Source organism: Microcaecilia unicolor, chromosome 11 (assembly GCF_901765095.1).
Source record: "Microcaecilia unicolor chromosome 11, aMicUni1.1, whole genome shotgun sequence".
NCBI classification, from domain to species: Eukaryota; Metazoa; Chordata; class Amphibia; order Gymnophiona; family Siphonopidae; genus Microcaecilia; species Microcaecilia unicolor.
This window is the reverse complement of record NC_044041.1, coordinates 58,388,087-58,409,277: the sequence shown is the minus strand read 5'-3', so window position 1 is coordinate 58,409,277 and position 21,191 is coordinate 58,388,087. Positions and strand designations below refer to the sequence as shown.

The following is a 21,191-nucleotide window of genomic DNA, read 5'->3' as shown; positions in this document are numbered from 1 at the left end:
GTAATAACTGTTGCCCAGTGCTATAGCACTTCTTTCATAGGGCTACTCTTCTTTTTAACACTGTGTTACATGCTATTAGTGATTATAGCTGGTGAAGGATTTTGCAAATGCAGCATTATCATTAACCGTTTCTTTAAAATAGCATAGACTTTCATAGAAACTGGACTTATCTTTGTCTGTCCAGCGTCTTCACAGTCTCCGTGCTCAAAAATGTCAAAAGAGCAGAAGTAAGTAAGTAACTGACTGCCTTCCCCTGGAAGAGCCCGACGCTGCGGGTTTCAAACTCCTTTCCGCAGGGACTCGGGTTAAAGCCATCATCTATGCTGAACGAGCTGTTGCAAGACGCCGGCCAGATAAAGATCAGTTTCTATGAAAGTCTACGCTATTTTAAAGAAACGGTTAATGATAATGCATTTGCAAAAACCGAAAGAAGTGCTATAGCACTGGACAACAGTTATTACTAATTGCCAAAAACTGTGAAGTCTGAGGGTACTCTTTCAAAAATTAATAGATATTGGTTTTGGTAGCAGTTGTCATGGTTCTAGTAAGGATAGTTTATATAAAATAACATATAGGTAAATTCTCCACTGCTGAAAGCAGGGTCTGATCCACAAACACAGGAGAGGTTCCCGGTTACATGGCACACAGATTTGCAGCTTTGGCATGTGACTCACAACAACGACAAACACACACACACCAGCTCATCAATGAACAAGCAAGCACAGATGTGGTTTTTTTTTTTTTTTTACTAACACCAAGGTATTCCTGCTCTTCCTGACAACATGAGACAGGGAACAAAGAGACCATCTTCCCTCTAAATCTATGTCTGTCCTTCCCATTCACACTAGCACCCTCCCCCAACGGTGAGGGGAATCTTCAGGGAACAGGTTCTATTTCCCATCCAGATTCAGTCTGGTAGCTCTAGGCTTACCAGATACTACAGCTTTCTGGGCATTGATGTTCGGGCTGAGATGTGCAAATAGGCCTCTTGAATCAGTGAGGCATGCAAAAAAAACAAAAACCTTAGCACGAACATTCAATGAAATGCATAAACCCAGCTTTGTAGATTGGAGGTAGTGTAATAGGGTACTGCAAAGCCATAAACAATTAAAAAGGCCCAAAGGTTGCTAAATAGAAATTTCTACCAGCATTTGAAAGTACTCCTGAAGAAAAGCAGGACTTGAAATCCCACAATGCAGAGAGATTGCCCAGGAGGATGCAAAGTTGAGCAGAGTAATAGATTCATATTCAGGCACATAGGCACCAAAAAGGGAATCCTGAGCAAACAGTTCTACAGCCAAAATCTTGTTTCCAACACAATCCACCCAGAAAGCAATACACATATCTAAACTCCAAATCTACATTAATGTAGAGCAGTGGTTAGGGTGGTGGACTTTGGGCCCAAGGAACTGAGTTCGATTCCCACTTCAGGCACAGGCAGCTCCTTGTAACTATGGGCAAGTCACTTAACCCTCCATTGCCCTATGTAAGCTGCATTGAGCGGGAAAGCGCAGGGTACAAATGTAAAGAAAAAAAAAAAGAGACACTACTCTCTCAAAGAGACTTGTTAAGTTAGTCAGTCATGTTGAAGTGGCAGTTACACCCAGCTGGTCTTGAGCATGCTCAATGTGAAGACTGACCTAGAGCAGCAGGAAACAAGGGGTAGTCTGGCTCAGGAATGTCAAGGTGGGGGGTGATGGAGGGCCTTGTAAAAAATTTTTTTTCTTAAATGAGGCATAAAAAGCAGGACCTGCCTGCTAAAACCTTACCAGTTGCAGCATTAAAACTCACTTCACTTGATTACATCTAAAATTAGGACAAAAGATTTAAGCTGTTTATTTGGCTGAGGAACCTGTGAAGTGATCCTGGAGAGTCAGTGGACCAACCAGTCCATAAGGCATAACCTAAACACCAGAATCAGCCACAGACCAAGCTAACACAGAGACAAAAGACCAATATTTGGGCCACAGCCTAACCCTGGCTTAAGATCAACAATGGTCACAAGGTGTCCTTGTCTATTCTAGATTATTTCTTCTTCCTTTTAGAAACAGAGATGCCAAGCATGAACCAGCCCAAAGAGATACCACAGAATGAGATTTTTCAGATGGTACAAACAGGATATAAATCTAGAATGATTTAGGGATAGTATTGCTTTGCAAATTAATCTTTTCTCTGGTCTATTTTGTTTCCCTTGATTACCTTTAAAAGTGGACTAACACAGCTACCACAACCCTCTACTCAAATTAATCAAGGCAGCATTAAATAATATTGGTTGTGCTTTGTAGCTTCTAAAAGAATACAAAGTGGGGAAGAGTTTGGCTACATTTTTTGAGCTGAAAATTGTCTGCCACTCTGTAGTTAAAAGTACATACATCCGTTTCAAAGGATATGTACTTTCAGTAAAGGGAAAAGGGACAGGGTGAGGGGATGCAATGGGCAGGAAGGTATGCTCAGATTTCTTCTGACTAGTTAGACCATTTGGTTTACTTCTTCTCTAAGGTTTGCCTCTCGTAGAGCAGTGATCAAGATCAGTGCACTGGTACTGAAGTTCTGATGAGTGAGAAATAGGGTTCAAATGAGTGTGACTTGGCATCTCTTGCAATAGCAAATTTTGAGAGCTGGTATCTTGGCTAGTGGGGCCTTAGATGTACCTATTAAAGGCCTGGTCCCTACCTTCACAATCTACCAGGGCACAGGGAGGGAAGAGAGGTAGGTAGGGAAGACTGGTCTAGTATCAAAAATTCACCATCTTTTTTTTTTACTTTTTTAATTAGCCAGCAGTTGTCAGTCCTCGAAGTGTTAAGGAGTATGGCCACATCCATGTAACGGCATCCTACACCTTCTAAACCCCTCCTCACACTGGAACTGAAGATTATCACCACCCTTAGAGATACACATCTGCTGTGGTCCAAGACCAGCTGATAGGAGTTTGGCACAGATGTCGGTCATTGGCTGGTTCCCTCCCCCCCCCTTCCCCCAGCCTAAAGGGGAGTCAAACATTATTACCAAACAGAAATTTCTTAAGCATAGCATTGGTTGTGGGATTGGCAGTGGCAGGATCCACAGAAAGGAAAATAGGGACCGTAGGCCATGTCTTATAGATAAAGTGTTTCTGCTATGTGCTGCATACTATCTCTCTTGCTACAATTCCCATGCACTTGGCAGGTTTTCAATTTCTACAGTTATTTAAATATATAGGGCTCACAGCCAAAACCTCCTTGCTTACAATGCCCATTTCAGCACTTGGAGTTGCTTCACTGGGCCTGGAAGCTCTAGGAGAGAAGCTCAGCTTCTATACAATAGAAGATGTAGCAGTTCAGTAGGAACAAATTAACTGCACAATAGAGAATTCCAGGGGCACATGCCACAGTATAAGGTCACACCATTGTTTGGGGTAAAGGCAGCTTTGATGGAGGCTGGCTCAGTGGGCCTGGAAGCCTCAAACTCCAACAGGACTTGTTCTGCAAGGCACTTAAGGGAAGTGCAGACAGTATTAAATTGTAAGCCTACTATAAACTTTAGGTAGGGATATGGAATAAAGGTTTTTCCCTGTGGAAAGCCTTGATAATTTATTTCTAAAAATAAGGGGGTGTTATTACTTTGGCAGTGGCTCCTGCGAGAGGCTAGGCTAGAAAAGTGGGATGGCCCTGGTTCCACTGTTCCGTATCATTCCTTACAACACCTCTTGCTGGGGAAGACTCAACCTGATTGCGATGCAAACTCCTCCACCCCTTACAAACTGGTATCATATTGCTAACCTTCAGTGGCCACTTTAACTATTTGATATCGGGGGCGGACTGATCATTTGGCCAACTGGTCAGTGCGCAGATGCCTGCCACCACACACAGTGCACCTGGTCCTAGCTTGAAGGGCCCTAGTGGTCTAGTGGCCTCTGTGGGCAGGCAGGAAATAAACACTTTTTCCTGCCCACTGCCTCTGTGTTTTTAAAAATGGCTGTCAAGACCCTCAAGACTACTGCAGGAAGTCTCGACCACCATTTTAAAAACATGGTGGTACTGGGCAGGAAAGAGTGGGGTTCTTTCCTGCCCCTGCAGTAGCCACTAGAACACCAGGGCCCTTCAAGATAGGACAAGGAAGGGCATACTGAGGCTCAGAGGACTGTGGGAGTAGGAAGGAAGCACAGCAATTGTGTGTGTGTGGGGGGGGGGGGGGGTAGTGGCTGAGGAGCCCACATCACGCTCAGTGCCCGGGAACCAGATCCCCAAGTTTTAATACTTACTTAAAAATGCAGATTACATCCCTTAGATGAATTGTTAGAGGGGAAGTGGGAGGGGGGCTTTACTTACCCAAGCTCAAAATTTGAGAATATCCTAAAGTTACATAGGATGAGCAACATAGGGCTTGGGCCAACACACAGAAAGGGTTTAACCTTACCCCATAAGTTTAAGAAAGGTAAGGAGACAAGCTATAAGGAAGATACATTGGGCAGAAAGCTGGCACCATACTAAGGCAGAATGGCCAGCCTCAAGCAGGGCCCTAGAACGCCAATACACCATGTCTGGATGTGGAAGATATGCTGGTTCCTGCTGCTCTCCTTTGCTAATTGGTCACACTAGGTCCCAGGCAAGCGTTACTGCTGTTCCCAATTTCCAATAGGTCACCCTGTTCCCAGCTGCTAGCTCTCAGGGCCGCTTAGTCAGTCTTCCAAATCTTGTTCAGAAACTTCACTACTTCATCATAGATGATAAAGACTATGGCAACATCGAGGCAGACACGGCCCAGCCGAGGGATTGTACCCTTGTAAAACCTGCACAGAACAAGGAGAAGAGAGTACTGCCATTGATACGTGGCAAAAACAAAAGGGGGAGGGAGAGAAGGGTGAAGAAGAAAGCAAGGAGGATGGGGGAAAGACCAGTGGAAGAGATACCATACTCAGGCCAACATGCTTCCTGTGGCTAGGGGAAATAAGGTGATTTCAGATAGCACCTGTACCCTTATTGGACACAGCTGGGAAATATTAGACAAGGGGATTTCCTACTTGTCCCTCCCCGAGTTACACAGGCCCCACTCACGCTCGTGGTCCCTCATAGCGCATGATTTTATAAGCGCAGTCCCAAGTATTCTTGTATTTGTGTGCCTCCAGCCCCTGTAAAAAAGATAAGAGGTCAGCCATCCCCACGAGCTTTGATACCACTTAAGTAATGCAGTCCACACCAGAACTCAGCCTCTATTCTGAAGACAAGCCCCCCTCCCCAAGCTAAGATTACTCTGCCATACGTATATCCACTCCCAGAACTGCTTAGTCAGAGGTTACACATCACCTGCATCCTGGTTTTCACCACATCCAGCGGCGTGTTCCCAAACACACTAGCAGCCCCAGCTGTGGCACCAAATATACCAGTGATAAGAGGGTTCATCACTTTGTTTGGATCATCTCCTATGAAAAGCAAGGGTATAGTGGGAGGGGAAGCATAGGCGCAAGAGAAATAAGGAAGGTGGTTTAAGAGCAAAAGAAATCTAGCACAGTAACTTGCAACATTAAAAAAATAAAACGTTTGCCACTTGGTAAAAGATGTTTTAGTATACAATAAAGGGATCCAAAGCTATGCAAAAGCGCAAATCAATTGAAGTGTCACCAATCCCTGAAAATCTGACTATCCCAGCCGCATGGGGGAAGGAGGGAGGGCCAGACTTACCTTTGTACCAATTCCTGAGAGATGTCATGACAAAGAAGCGAATGGCCTGGTTTGAACCCTGCTTCAGGACAGTGGCTGTTAATCCCTGGTAGGTTCCCCTCAAACCTGCCACAAAAATCAAAGAGAAGTCAGCTTCTCAGAGTACCGTGGACTAAGAGAAAGCACCAATGCCACCATACCAGGAGGCAAGGTCTCCCTACACTTAACTGCACACTTTAATTTCTGAATGAGTGTGCATTTAAATGCATAGTGTAATTAGAAAAGAAAAGTGATATGGCGATGGCAGGAAATAGAGCATCTAGTCTACTGAGAAGCACAAACACATCCCATCCACTGTCTTAGTATTTGAACTGCTGCTCTGGGAAGCTGTATCTAGAAGTTTCCTTGTACATGTGCTGTTTTAGGCTCTAATGGCCCCTCCATGCAGTCTACCCCAGACCTTCTAGGAATCACAATTCAGTCAGGCCACACCAATATGAATAATCATTCCCTCTTTCTCTCTGCCTCAGGGTTCGCAGCAGGATCAAACAAAGGGATTACTATATACAACCAGTGTGAGATAGGGGTTTGCTACCAGTTCACCCAGGGGAGCTGTTCATCTCAGAGCTACAGTCCACACTTTGGGGCCAGAAGAGTAACAGATCCAGATCTCAACAACCCCCAACTTGAAAACAGAAGCTGCAGTGTTATATAAGCCACAGCACACGCACACACAGAGCCATTATAATTGCTACAGTAGAATGGTGTGTGGGTAGCAGTACTGGAATAGTAGGGGGAGGGGTGGTTAAAGGCTCTGACAGACCTCTGTGAGAGAGAGAGGGTGTCAAAGTGCTACAACAGCAGGGCTCAGGACCAGCACCTGCACAATCCCCCCCCTCCAATGTTACTATTGCCCCCTCTGAGGAGGGGGAGGGAGGATCCAATAACATGGCCTGTCACAGTCTCCATCCCATGAATCGGCCAGCTGGTTGCCCCCATAGGATGCTGCAGCATACGTCTGCAGTAGTGACATTAGGAGGAGTCTGTAGCAACATCAAGACAGATCCCCTTCCAGAGCACCCTAACACCCTAGTATCTGCCTTGCCCCTCTATTGTCCCTGGCAGGAGTGAGGTATAGCAGGAGAGTCTCAGTACTGAGAAAGCAGGAGGACTAGGAGGGTAGGACCTAATAGATGACATCACCCTGAAGCCTCCTCTTTGCCAATGTTCTTTCAGAGGTCTCACCTTGCTCCCGAACAATTTCTCGAACCCCATGGAAGAAGCCTCGATACTTTGGCTTTGCAGAGCATTGGTCATGGATGAATTTCACCTAGAAGTGGAAGAGAAAAACGAGACTACAGACTTTTTCATTCTCACTAGGAGAGAGAAAGCATGCAAGTGGAAATCGCTTTAGTTGTACCACAAAAAAGGCAGTAAATTAAATCCATGACCATTTACCCTTTTTAAGCAAAAGTGGCACTAGCCAGAGGTAGTGTCCATATATGAAAAAGACTATTTCTGGTGCCTGGCCTAGGAAAAAAAGCCTAAGTAACAGAGGAGCAGGAGAGAGAAAACTCCGGCACTGGGTCCCCCCTCCCCTTGGAGGCTGGGGAGGACCCGGAGCTTCCTCCAGCGCTGCTCTTCTGCCCAACTGCACGCATACTCTGTTTTGAAACCGAGCATGCCCTGAGAGGAAAAGCAGTCACAGCGGCAGGAAGTCAGTGCTGGAGGAAGACATCTTCTGCTGGCGGGGCCTCAGGATCCCTGCCAGCCAAGGCATTTAGGCAGTGGCAGAGATCGGGAGGGGGGGGGAGCAGCAGCGGTGGCGGCCCTGCCCCAGGCCCAGTTGAGTCTCTCAGCGGCCCTGGTCATGGCTCAGGAATCCCAATAAATGTTCTCTTTAGTAAATTAAACGCAGAGGGTAGTTCTTTTGCCCATGTTCAATATTGAACTAACAGCCTCCTCCATATGGACAGTACCAAAGATGTTGTCAGACTTTACTGGTGAAATGACATTGGGCTTGGAAAGTAAGGGGGAGATGCAAGAGCCTTGAGGTGTGAACCAATTCTCAACCCACCACCAAAGTGCGAGAGTTTCTGGTAAAAGCTTCCCAATTCTCATAAGCTGAATGCTGCAGGTCTCTACCTTTCCCTTCCACATATATGCGGCAGGGCCATGGGGGGGGGGGGGGGGGCGGGGGGGCCTGCTGCCGGTGTCTGTCTCTCTCCTGCTTCTGTACGTCGGGACCTGGGTGATTGCGTTAATGCGATAATCAGTCTCAGCAGCTATAGTGACAGACTGAGGAGAAAAGACACAGGAAGGTAAGGTGGTAGGAGGTGGAAGCCCTGCCCCAGGCCCAGCTATCTCTCAGCGGCCCTGATGTAAGGGAAGGATGCATGTAAACAATGGAGAGACTGAAGAACGCTTAGCATCTTCTGTACCTTTATGGTTTCCATAGGACACACAACCACAACAGCTTCTGCCACACCAGCACCGAGACCACAGATCAGACTGCGCTTACTGTCCAGCTTGCCTTGTGCATCTCTCATGTGGTTACTAAGGAACTCAAACATCCCAAATCTGAAAGAGGGTAGAGAACAGCAAAACCCTGAGCCATTCACACACATATAAAGGAGAGACATCCTCAGCCAGGCCCTAGCAGGGCCTAAAAATACACTTTCAGGCTTGACCCTCTCCTCAGCTCTACCGCTGCACCTGCAGTGGCAACTGTGCTTACCTCACTGCTGCCTTTGGTATGGAGCCATATAGCAGTGAACTGAGACCTCGATACAAGCCCTTTATTCCATGGCCCTGAACTGTCTGCTTCACACAGTCCCCTGCAGGAAGACAACAGGACATGATCCACTTTTCACAATCCTCAGCCTCCAGACAGCCAAATGTTACACTTTTTCTCCATGGAGACAAGTAGGATGAGTCAGCCACAAACTATCAGATGATATCACTAGTGTGTAGCTGACTTTCCTGATGTCTGCAGAGAACCCCTGGTACAGGTAAGCAACCTCACTTCCTCTAAGCAGGCACAACTTTAGTTCTGGGCTCATTTCCTGCCTTCTTATTCGGTTCAGAGGTTTCAGATTTTTTTTTTTTGCTTCTACTTGTCTGCCTGTTCAGTGTTCAGCCTTGCATGTAAAAATCAGGTCCAGTCCTTAGGTGACAGCTTTTGGCAGCTCTGTCTCCCTGTGTTTGCTCTGCTCTGAGCCTGCATTATCAGACCACCTGCCTCTCCTTGCTTCATGCAATGAGGCCAGACTATCTCCCCTCAGCCTGTGGCAACTCCTCATAGAACAGGAACAGTAAGAGAAATCGATCTCAAGTGGCAAGTGGGCTGTTTATCTCCAAAATCACAATAGGCAAGCAAAGAATTAACTATTTTCTCAAAGGAAGTCACACTCTCTAGGTGGCAATAGTGGGCTAGATGATATGCCTACAAGGTGGGGTAGAAAATACAAAAACTTGAAACTACACCAACAGTCCAAGCTGTCAAATCCAGCAAGATATGTGTATAACAGAACCTCTATCTTTAAGAGCCCCCTGAGCTCCTCAGTTCTTACCTATCCCTTTGTAGCGTGGTGGGTTGGCTTTCTCATCCAGCTGCAGCTGTGTCTTAACATACTCAGTAGGGAAAGTGATACAAATCTCAATGCCACCTGCGATGCCACCTGGGCAGAGGGTGAGAAAAAGGCAGATTAGGATAGCTTCACCAAGGCAGGGAGACTTCCTGCTCTCACATCATTCGGCTATTGAGGAGCATACAGAAAGCCAGGGGTAAGGTACAGGCACATATAGGAATTTGTATAGGGAACATGAAGGGTAGTAACAGGAAACAGTGACACACAGAGACCAACTGGTCCATTCAACCTGCCCAGTTAAAGTCTTCAATTTTTGTTCTCTACCACAGTAGTCCCGAAATCTGTCAGAACCAGTCAGGTTTTCAGGGTACCAGCAATGAATATTCATGAGATAGATTTTCATACACTGCCTCCATTGCACACGGATTTCTCGTGCATATTCATTATGTATATCCTGGAAGGGACAGTTTTGAGAACTATTTCTCTACTGCTTTAGGTAGTGGAACATATGAACTGTTAAAATTAAATTAAACCAGGTCTCTTACCCAAATCTCTCAACTTTGTTCTTTCCATTGCCCTCTGTATCTATCTCAAGCATATTAAAATTCTGCTGCAGTGCCAATCTCTGCCACCTCCACCCAGAAGCTATACGTGCCTTATCTTTAATACAACCTCCAAGCCCCCTTCCAGGTCTTACTCCTGTCAAGACAAACATCAAAATTAGTGAGGCTGTGCTACAAGATACCTAGCTATCCTATATTCCTTGGTATGAGGATTATAACACTAGATGCTTGTGGCGGTTGCCCCAGTCATCTTGGAAGCCCAGAACCATACTGCCACTCTGACCACCAGCTTGTGTTCTCACCCCCGTCCTCATAGGTTCCATGACTCTCCTCACATCTTGTTATTTATGACTTTGCCTGTCTTACACTACCTGTGGCATCAGTTTACAAATAAAGGGATCAATATCTTTTCAACTCAATTACTGAGCTTCAGGCTGGTGGATATGGATGGATACCAAATTAAAAAATTATATATATATATATATATATATATATATATATATATATATTTTTTTTTTTTTTAGGAAAAAGGATCTCAGCCACCTAAATAATGCTTGTTATAAAACTTTAGCATGTCCGAGATCCTTTTCCTCAAAGGTTTACTGGACAATTTTATTAACAAAACATTTTTTTGGGATTTGGCATTGTTGCTGGATTATTCTGGTGCTGAAAATTCATATGGTGCTATATAAAACTGATAAAGTTATACTGCACCTTCCAAATGGTGAAACTTTGGCTATAATCAATGTATTAACAGTTTGATGTGGAAGAGCATGAATGAATCAAAGCCAAGTTAAATTTAATATAAATGATCTTGACACCATTTATAGGTTACCAGATGGATAAGCATTCCAATGAGTTTTAATGATCTTTTGTGGAGGTTTTTTATGCTGATGACATCACTGGATCTCAAGAAATTCCGACCACCGGTCTAAAGTGATTTATAGGGTGGAGGACAGGAAACTGAGGCTTTTTCCTCCACTTTTTTTAAATCATACTCCTTGGAATCTATTGAAAATCAAGTACACACAGCTGATCTAAGACACTGAAGAGTTTTTTTTTTATATTTAGAATTGAATGGTCTCTTCAATCCTCTAATAGTAATTTAGTTACATCTCTATTTGGGACAGTCATGGATAATGGATGGATGCCAGCAGAAGCATCCACGTCATGATCTCCTGATAAAAGGCTCATCATTCCTGTTGTAGAACCTCTCCAGGAGATGGTCTGCTGCCTCTAAAGGGACCCATGTGGTCTTAGACTAGGAGTATAATCAAAGAAACAGACATGACAGGAAACCCATACAACCTGTCCATTCTGCACAGACGCACACACTGCTCAGTTCTACAATTCCTTCTCCCTCAGAGATCCTCTGTACTTGTCCCATACTTCCTTGAATTCAGATACTGTCTTTGTCTCCACCACCCCCATGGGAGACTGTTTCACACATTCACTACCCTTTCTGTAAGAAATATTTTACATTATGCATGGAATCTCATCCTATGACTCGTGTTCCAGAGCCTCCTTTCCACTGAAAGAGGCTCACCTTCTCTGAATTTATACCAAGATGATATTTGTCATCCACTATTTCACTTTTCCTTTGGTGTTTTGCATATTTTTTGATGAAGGTCATTGATTATCTGAGCACCTATCTTCTGAACCAAATCCTTCTGGTCATATCCTTTTGAAGGTATCTCCAATCCTTAATGAATATTCATGATGTATCTGCACGTGATGAGGTAGTGCATGAAAACATCTTATGGGTGCTCATTAGATGGATCCTGAAACTTGACTGGTTTATGGCTCTCCAGGATTGCAATTTGACAGTCCTGGTCTAGACCATTCCTAAAGCTTTGCTAGCTCCCTTATGTTTTCCACAAGCTCATAGTGTACCTTGTTGCAGATTTTGGTATTATTCACAAAAAGACAAATCCTCCCAATATCACTTCCCTCTCTCCTCAGACCTGTTGAAAGCAGTTTTATCATATTTTTTTCCTGAAAGGTGGTATATCAAATTCCAAATAAACCAAACTAAAATTTTAAAAAAGCGGACAAGAACTGGACCAGGGACAGATCCCTGTGACACACCCTAAGTACTGCTCCTTTGCTTGGAGTGACCACCATTTACCACTATTTTGTCACCTCCCACTCACCAGATTCTGACCCAATAAGTCAGTTTAGGGATCATACCAAGGGTGTTCAATTTATTTATAAGTTGCCTATGGGAAACCTACATCAAAGACTTTGTTGAAATCTAAATACACTTAAGCCGATATTCAGTTGGTGGCAGTTGTTTTTGTGAACACCGACCATCGCCTGCTGAATATCCAGGGCTAATTGTAGTGGTGTTGGCCACCAGAGCTTGTGCAGGTGCCAGAAAATTCTCAGTGCTGGCACTTGCATAGCTAACTGGCCAAATTTAGGACAGCTTCAAATGTTTGAACGAAGTCCTGGAGGTAAAGTCTATAAACCATTAAGGCAGAATAGGATGGGTGGGGGGGGGGGGGGGAGTTAATCCCTGTAAATTCTAAAGTTCTTTAAACTATTAAGAAAGTTACACTACCTCCTTCACTTGATTCTTTTGCTATTAAAACCGACCAGATGCAGAAGCTCTGGCTGAATATTCATCACACAAGATTCAAACAATTAGAAATAATTTAGCCCAGTTTTCATTTAGATAGGACTCCCTTTTGATGTATGGTTAGTGATCAAAATATCGCAGCAGACCAGTTCTATTCTACTTAGTATCTCAAGACAGTTAACTTAATTTCACAAACTCTCTCAATCCCAATGTATTTTGGACAGATGTCCATCTTTTTTTAATAAATCCATCACTTGCCATACTAATGTGGATTAACACAGTGAATAGTATTTTACAACTTGGTCATCTTCTGGTTAAGATGGGTTTGATAACTCCACATTCTCTGGCAACGAATTCCAGAGTTTAAATTACACATTGAGTGAAGAAACATTTTCTCCGATTAGTTTTAAATTTACTACATTGTAGCTTCATCGCATGCCCCCTAGTCCTAGTATTTTTGGAAAGCGTAAACAGATGCTTCACATCTACCCGTTCAACTCCATTCATTATTTTTATAGACTATCATATCTCACCTCAGCCGCCTTTTCTCCAAGCTGAAGAGCCCTAGCCACTTTAGCCTTTCCTCATAGGAAAGTCATACCATCCCCTTCATCATTTTTGTCGCCCTTCTCTGTACGTTTTATAATTCCACTATACCTTTTTTGAGATGCGGTGACCAGAATTGAACACAATATTAGAGGTGCGGTCGCACCATGGAGCGATACAAAGGCATTATAACATCCTCATTTTTGTTTTCCATTCTTTTCCTAATACCTAACATTCTATTTGCTTTCTTAGCCGCAGCAGCTCACTGAGCAGAAGGTTTCAACGCATCAACGACGACACCTAGATCCCTTTCTTGGTCGGTGACTCCTAACATGGAACCTTGCATGACGTAGCTACAATACAGGTTCCTCTTTCCCACATGCATCACTTTGCACTTGCTCAAATTAAACATCATCTGCCATTTAGACGCCCAATCTCCCAGTCTCGTAAGGTCCTCTTGTAATTTTTCACAATCCTCCTGCGATTTAACGCCTTTGAATAACTGTCATCAGCAAATTTAATTACCATACTAGTTACTCCCATCTCTAGGTTATTTATAAATATGTTAAAAAGCAGCGGTCCCAACACAAACCCCTGGGGAACCCCACTAACTACCCTTCGCCATTGAGAATACTGACCATTTAACCCTTGTAGAATCATGAGCACAGGTCAGCACCCCAGCACAGGTCAAAAAGGGCAGAGGCTGACAAGCCAGTGTGACTCTGGAATCTATCAGAGATTGAGAAGCCTGTAATTTATAAAAGAACATGAGCCTGTGTAAACTCAGGAATTTATGATCTATTATGATACCCTTATGGACAAGCTGGCGTGGGAAAGGTGCAATTATGGATGGACAGAAGAATGTGATTTAGCAACTTAAGGGAAAATAGATGGTGAGAACAGAATGATCTCTGAGGAAGATAAGTGCTGAAGTAATGTGAAGCATTGCTTAACACGAAAGGTATAAAAACAGCTATACCGGAGCAGTATGTTGGAAGAGATAGTCACAGATTACATGTCTATGTAACAGTGCTGCTTTCCCATTTGAGAAAATACCAATTTGTATCTGTATCTTGGTAAGTAATTAAAGAATTGCTTTTCTCATACGCGTGGCCTTCCTAGTCTTTTCTCTCTCTAAATTGTCGGTGTATGGTGAGTACTAATTTGGGGAGGTAGTAAAAAGACTAGTAATATAAAACACCCTACTCTCCGTTTTCTATCCTTTAACCAGTTTTTAATCCACAATAGAACACTACCTCCTATCCCATGACTCTCCCAATTTCCTCTGGAGTCTTTCATGAGGTACTTTGTCAAACGCCTTCTGAAAATCCAGATACACAATATCAACCGGCTCACTTTATCCACGTTTGTTAACCCCTTCAAAGAAATGTAATAGATTGGTGAGGCAAGATTTCCCGTCACTAAATCCATGTTGACTTTGTCTCATTAATCCATGCTTTTGAATATGCTCTAATTTTGTTCTTAATAGTCTCTACCATTTTGCCCGGAACCGACATCAGACTCACCGGTCTATACTTTCCCGTACCTCCTCTGGAACCTTTTTTAAAAATCGGCGTTACATTGGCCACCCTCCCATCTTCCGGTACCATGCTCGATTTTAAAGGATAAATTACATATTACTAACAATAGCTCCGTAAGGTATTAGAAACTTTTCAGTAAATTTTAACTGTGTAAAATGTTTTCATATTTACCAGGATTTCATTATCTCAAAATGTTTTGAATCTCTGCTGTACACTGCTCAGGACTAATTGGGAATGGGCAGTTTATAAAAATCTAAATTAGATTACAGCAGCAAGAAGGTCCTCAGCTCAGGTTAAAACCTGCATTTCACACTACACTTGATCTTGGCCAAAGGCAAATAAGTGAAAGATGGCTTTTATGTGCATGCTAGCGCTCACATGAAATTCAAGTTTGCAGGACTTCACTAATGATTTGGTGGTAGAAGAGCTCAGAGAACACGGAATGAACAGAAGAGAAATTAGTTTGCTCTGGAGAAGAGTGGATCATGGGTAGTGATGGGTAGCCTCTACTGCACCAGTGGGACTTACTACAACTACTACAAATCATTTCTATAGCGTTACCAGTTGTAAGCAGCGCTTCACAATTGAACATGAAGAAAAGACAGTCTCTGCTCAAAAAGAGCTTACAATCTAAATCAGGACAGACAGGACAAATAAGGGATAAGGGTAGGACAGACAGATAGGACACATAGGGAAGAGGGACTATTGAAGAGAGGAAGACAAGATAAGGTTACAAGCAGGTTACAAGTTAGGAATTAAAAGCAGCATCAAACAGGTAGGCCTTTAGCCCGGATTTGAAGGTGGCCAGGGATGGAGCTTGACGTAATGGCTCAGGAAGTCTATTCCAGGCATAAGATGCGGCGAGATAAAAGGAACGGAGTCTAGAGTTAGCGATGGAGGAGAAGGGTGCAATTAGGAAAGATTTGCCTAGTGAATGGTATGAGCAGAAAATGAAACATTGCTTTTCTTGAGGGCCAAAGTACCAGGAGATAGAACATCAGTACATTAAGTATTGCCATACTGGGACAGTACTGGAGTTGCCGTCAAAGCTTACTCCAGCCTATCCAAATCCGTTTTGTCATTTGCGGGATAGACCGTAAAGTCTGCCCAGTACTGTCCTCACGTTACAAATTACTGAAGTTTGTCAAAGCTCTCTCCAACCCATCTTACAACCAGGGGCATAGCTGCTATGGGGCCACGGGGGCCTGGGCCCCCGTAAATTTGGCCCTGGACCCCCCTACCGATGTCCCTCTCACCCCCCCCCCCCGCCAACCTGCCGTTGGTGCCTTTGCTGGCAGGGGACCCCAACCCCGGCCAGCCGAAGTCTTCTTCCTGCGTTTGGTTTCTTCTGAGTATGACGTCCTGCTGCACGTACAACATGCAGGACGTCAGACTCAGAAACAGAACGAAGCCTTGCGATCTGCAGGGCTTCGTTCTGTTTCTGTGAGTCTGACGTCCTGCATGTTGTTCGTGCAGCAGGACGTCAGACTCAGAAGAAACCAAACGCAGGAAGAAGACTTCGGATGGCGGGGGTTAGGTCCCCCGCCAGCAAAGGTACAGACGGCGATGGATGGCGGGCGGGTCGAGGGGGGGGGGGGGCTAAAATGTGCCCCCTTACTTTGGCTCTGGCCCCCCCTACCGCTGAAGTCCAGATACGCCCCTGCTTACAACATGTGGTACTCTGATCATACAAGCCAGCCCAGCACCGGTCTTAGTCTATACAGCCAGAGCTACCATCAAAGCGTGTGTGTGTGCATGGCATTCCAGGCATCAACCACCCTCTCCGTGAAAAATAATTTTCTGAAGTTACTCCCAAGTCTACCACCCGCAACCTCAATTCAAGTCACTCTGGAAAAAAAAAAAAGTGACAAATTTCAGTTGCAGACTTGGTTTCAGCGGAAACAAAAAGAAAAATGGTTTGGTCACACAGTTTCCAGCACTGCCACTCCAGGCTGCTGACGTACAGAAATACACAAGGTATTCTGGCGATGGTGCTCAATTCTCTGCTGCTATGTCACCACCACCAGACAACAGAAGTGCACAGGCAGCAAAAGTACACAAACCACACTCAAAATGGCCTGCCTTTTCTATGTGTGGATTTTGCCAAATACTTGTGACCTGGATTGGCTACTGTTGGAAACAGGATACTGAACTTGATGGACCTTTGGTCTGTCCCATTATAGCAACTCTTGTTCTTACGATATTGCATTATTAGTTTTCAACTTTTTTTTATTGATGACAGTTCAGCAAGCATCAATAACTCAAACAGAAGACTAAACTCAGCCATCCAAAATTGTAACATAGTAGATGACGGCAGAAAAAGACCTGCACGGTCCATCCAGTCTGCCCAAGAAATGTGCCACTTTTTTGTGTATGCCTTACCTTGATTTGTACCTGTCTTTTTCAAGGCACAGACCGTACAAGTCTGCCCAGCACTATCCCCGCCTCCCACCATCAGCTCTGGCACAGACCGTATAAGTCTGTCCAGCACTATCCCCGCCTCCCAACCACCAGCCCCGCTATCCAACCTCAGCTAAGCTCCTGAGGATCCATTTCTTCTGAACAGGATTCCTTTATGTTTATCCCACGCATGTTGAATTCCGTTACCGTTTTCATCTCCACCACCTCCAGCGGGAGGGCATTCCAAGCATCCACCACTCTCTCCGTGAAAAAATACTTCCTGCCCCCCTTCAATCTCATTTCATGTCCTCTGAAACTCAGCCATCCAAAATTGTGCAAGCCATCATCAATCTCCACCCCCCCACCCTCTTCTAGTGTTGAAACTTTTATTGACAAAGAAACACATCAAATGATTGTTAACATCTGCCACATCCTATATACTTGTGATACTATAATAATTATATACTACTTTCCGATGACTCCTAGGTCCTCTTACCATATTCTCCCCCCACCTACCCTTCATCCCTCCCGACCCCCCTCCCCCGCATCTAGCTAATATAGCTATATGTGTGTGTATAGTCTCCATATATTGCTTCTTTACATGGTCTACATTTAGTATCTTGTTCATAACATGTTGAGAATAAGGCTCCTGCCTCTGTGTTACGATATTGCATTATTAATTGTTGTATTTTACTGAAACAGGTGAAAGCAGTCTATTCCTGGTACAACATCTGCACATCAGGGTAAAAATGATAGCTAGTGACAATTCCTGTCTGGATTCTGCTGCTCCTAAAAAAGCCAAAATTGCTGAGCTTGCAGAACTGAGCTCAAAAGGCTAAGTTAAGTGCTACTTAGTAATTCAGTTATCCACAGAAACAATCCCCCTAATGGATTTCTCCAGACTAGGAGCAGCAGGGCAGCGTATAAGTTCTCAGCCTAGACACTTATAAAGTGAGTAAAAACACCCTCCCAGAAGTGTCTCTCTGGGGATACCAGGACACACTAGCATGACTGCTTTGCTTGTTTTCTAGTTTGACGGTTTTTCTGCTCCTGTTGGGCTTGCAGTTCATTCAGAACCAGCATCTGTGAACATCAGTGCCATGAGCCTTCATTCACAACTCTATGGGGCTTTTCCTTATCTTCTAATCCCTTCCAGGTCAAGCAGTCCAGTCATCAATGAGCCCCTGCAATCAGTAGCCCTAAGGTCAGTCACTGTATGTCATGAATATGCAATGACTTGATTCCTCAGTCTCCCAAGTCCCAGGGGGACTGTGAACACTACCTTCCCAGCACCCCAGCCACAGCTGACCAAGAGAGAGTCCAGGCCCAAGAACCGACTTCTCTGTAAGGCAGTGTGCAGTACTATATTGCAAAGTCTCTTCCGCCACTGACTATACCAGAAGAAGAAAAAAAAAAAAAGAGGGGGGGGGGGGGGAAGGGGGAGCATACCAAATTCAGAGGCAAAAGCCAAAGATATGCCATCCACACAAAACTAAAAAAAAAAAAAAAAAGGCCCAAATTTGACAGAACACATGAAAGCATATAGCAAGACCCCATGGGCTCCCCTCTGCCCCCTCCTCATGTCTTGAAACTTTGCTGCAATAGGTCAGACACTAAACAAAGGCTTTTGACTTATGAGATCACCGTCTGTAAGCTCACCCCCCCATACACCATCTTCCCTTCAAAGTATAGGCTAAAATTGGCAGATGTCACCGGTTGTGGTACAATTCTGGTCAGTTACCCAGTCACACCTAGCTATGCCCACACTCCGGAAGCCCTGCGGCTATATATCTATAGTGTGCATTCAGACCGCAGCCCTAGTCCTACTTCTCCTGGTGTGAGATTATACCCAATTCCTGGTCTGCTGGTTTTTTTTTTTCCAGATGCACTCATTGTGCAGCTACTACATTTTGTACTTGGCTAATCAGTAGCAGAGGGTGTTTCGTGGACTTAGTACCAGGAAATAATTGACCAAGAGAGGCAGACTCATGCTATCAGGACATGACAGGAGATTCATGGACACAGTGGCACATTCTACAGTGATGGAAATCTGAAGCCAATGAATAATCCAGAGCCGAACACCTCCCAATAAGCCATCATGTAATGGGCCTGACCAGTTTGATTACCCCACACAATGTAATACTGTTTAACATCACACACCTCAGGAAGGAAGGGGTACAAGTGAAGGTGCAGGGTGGAAGGAATAATATTGATCAAAAATGGTTAGGCAACTGCACCAGGAGCAGGATTGACCCAAGGGTATTGGACACCTTAAGAAAAACTTCATCTGTGTCCCCCACACCCCCACTGTAATTGAGCATTGCCCCCTACCACTCTAGTCTAACCGTCCCGCTGCCCAGCGTCTTCCATTTTCCCTGCTAGCTGCTGGACCTACCACTGTCACCCTCTACCTCCTCTTGGTCTGGCCAATGATCAAAGAAGTATTGGCATTGTGTGAGCTCTGTCAGTAGAGGCCGGTGCAGAAGGCAGACTTCCTGTCGGGGGAGGGGGGCAGCAATAAAGGACTATGGTACGGAACTGTTAAACCCAATTTATGCAAAAGTAATCCATTTGGAGACACTGCCTTCTAGAAGGATAACATCTCCCTATGTGTTAGTATTAGCCACAGAAACAAAAATCATTTCTAAGCACAAAGATATGGAGCATGATCTCAGACTGTCAATGTCCTTCTAGTGCAGTGCTTGTCTTAATACTTGCATAACACCAAAAGAGCTTCATTCTGTAGTTTACAAGCGTGTGTGTGTGTGTATATATATATATATATATATATATATATATATATATGCAATTTATCAACATGTTTGGAAGTTGCTTTCAGATCAAACGAGATCCATTTATTTTCTTGGTCTGAAGAGAAAGAAGCTCCCGAGTAAAGTAGCAGATAAAGAATAGTCACTTAGCACAGATGTTTCTTACCGATACCAGTTATAGCTGAGCATGAGAATGTCCCAGGCGACTATAACCTTTATTCTCTACCAATTCTCTCAGTGACAGGATCATGGTGATTTACCGCTAATCACGCATTTGCACAGTTTCACGTGAACAGAATATATAAAAATGTTCCTAACTGTGCAGCGACAGAATCTACATTTATCTATGATGGTGGTAATGCTCGAGAGGAATGCTATCACGCTAGCAACAGATCTCCAGAATATTAGCAATATACCCAGCAGGCTGATAGTCTTGAATTACAAGATTTTTCTCTTCCCTGAAAGTCTGGTAACCAATCCAGGGCGAGGAATTTGACGCAACCTTTTCCTTTCGGGGAAATGGCTACAGTTGCATTAAATGATGACATAACTAGAAGTTACAATACTCAGTTCCAACTAACATTAACGAATAAGAACACAGGCAAGCAGGCAAAAAAGAAGACCAGCCACATCATCCTTGCTAAACTGTTTAGTAACCCAAACAGAACTAGATTACACGTAACGTGTCTCCGCCCCTTCCAACACAGCTCCGGAACCTAAATAACAAGGTAAACATGGCAGTGAGAGACTGCTTCAAACACTGGGCCGGCCGAGCACTGACAGCTCCATTGTGTACCAGGTCAGATGCCAGACTCCCTTATCACGATAAAGCGTGCACGAGCAGCAAAGCTCCACAAATGGCTAGAGAGCTCGCAACCTGTGTAGAAATGGAAGTAGAGCGAGAGGATGCGACTCCTACCTGCCAGGATCGCTTTACCGGGATGCGTAAGCTTGGCTGCGGGTGCGGCAGCTACAAGCTCTCTACGCCCGGGAGCTGCCATCATGCTGTTGTTCCCTAAAGACTACACTTCCGCGCTCCTTATATAGGAACGTCAAGCCACGTTACATAGGAATCCCCGCCCCTTAAGGAGGATTGGATGCCGTAGGCGGCGCGGAGTGAAGCCACCGCCGCTACCACCACCTCCACCTCCCTGAGGAGTGGTTCCTTCAGCGCATCCTGAGGGGAGGGGGAACAATGAAGCACACTCAGCATAGCAACCCCCAGAGTAGGATCCTGCTGTGTTCGGTGTGAATCATGCACTAGGATCTCCCAGGGTGTACAATTAACAGAGCCCCACTCTCACCCCCCCCCCCAGGAGGTAGGAGAATGGATTGAAAGTTCCCATCCTCGTGGCCAACTGCTAGGGACAGTGAGGGCAAACCTTCAGTGCAAACTGTGAGCTGCAACGTAAGTAGTGTGGTGGGCTGTTAGTCCAGTCAAAATTTTGTACATAAAGCATATGGGGACATGTCTACTGTGGCGTGCATAAGCAGCTGTAAATACTGTTTGAAAGCTTCACTATGTCAAATTTTCAACACACTTGATATGTTATGGTGGGAACA

At 44.6% G+C, this 21,191-nt stretch overlaps 1 protein-coding gene across 1 annotated transcript; it reads right to left on the bottom strand.

Moving 5' to 3' along the window:
• Nucleotides 1–1,478: 1,478 nt before the first annotated feature.
• On the bottom strand, nucleotides 1,479–20,631 carry SLC25A1 (solute carrier family 25 member 1). The gene is made up of 9 exons (XM_030217936.1): nucleotides 20,548–20,631; nucleotides 9,209–9,316; nucleotides 8,374–8,473; nucleotides 8,078–8,216; nucleotides 6,882–6,966; nucleotides 5,658–5,762; nucleotides 5,283–5,398; nucleotides 5,034–5,107; nucleotides 1,479–4,768 (listed from the first exon to the last, which is right to left on the bottom strand). Exons 1-9 carry the CDS (start codon nucleotides 20,627–20,629, stop codon nucleotides 4,654–4,656), a joined length of 924 nt encoding a protein of 307 aa, XP_030073796.1. The 5' UTR covers nucleotides 20,630–20,631; the 3' UTR covers nucleotides 1,479–4,653.
• Nucleotides 20,632–21,191: the final 560 nt, after the last annotated feature.

Bases quoted from the DNA above. Each gene is read 5' to 3' on its own strand.
- SLC25A1 (XM_030217936.1), bottom strand. From the start codon at position 20,629: ATGGCAGCTCCCGGGCGTAGAGAGCTTGTAGCTGCCGCACCCGCAGCC. The intron at 9,317-20,547 runs GTAGGAGTCGCA...CCCTCTGCCCAG, and splicing joins CGGTAAAGCGATCCTGGCAG to GTGGCATCGCAGGTGGCATT. The intron at 8,217-8,373 runs GTAAGCACAGTT...ACCCTCTTTCAG, and splicing joins ATACCAAAGGCAGCAGTGAG to ATTTGGGATGTTTGAGTTCC.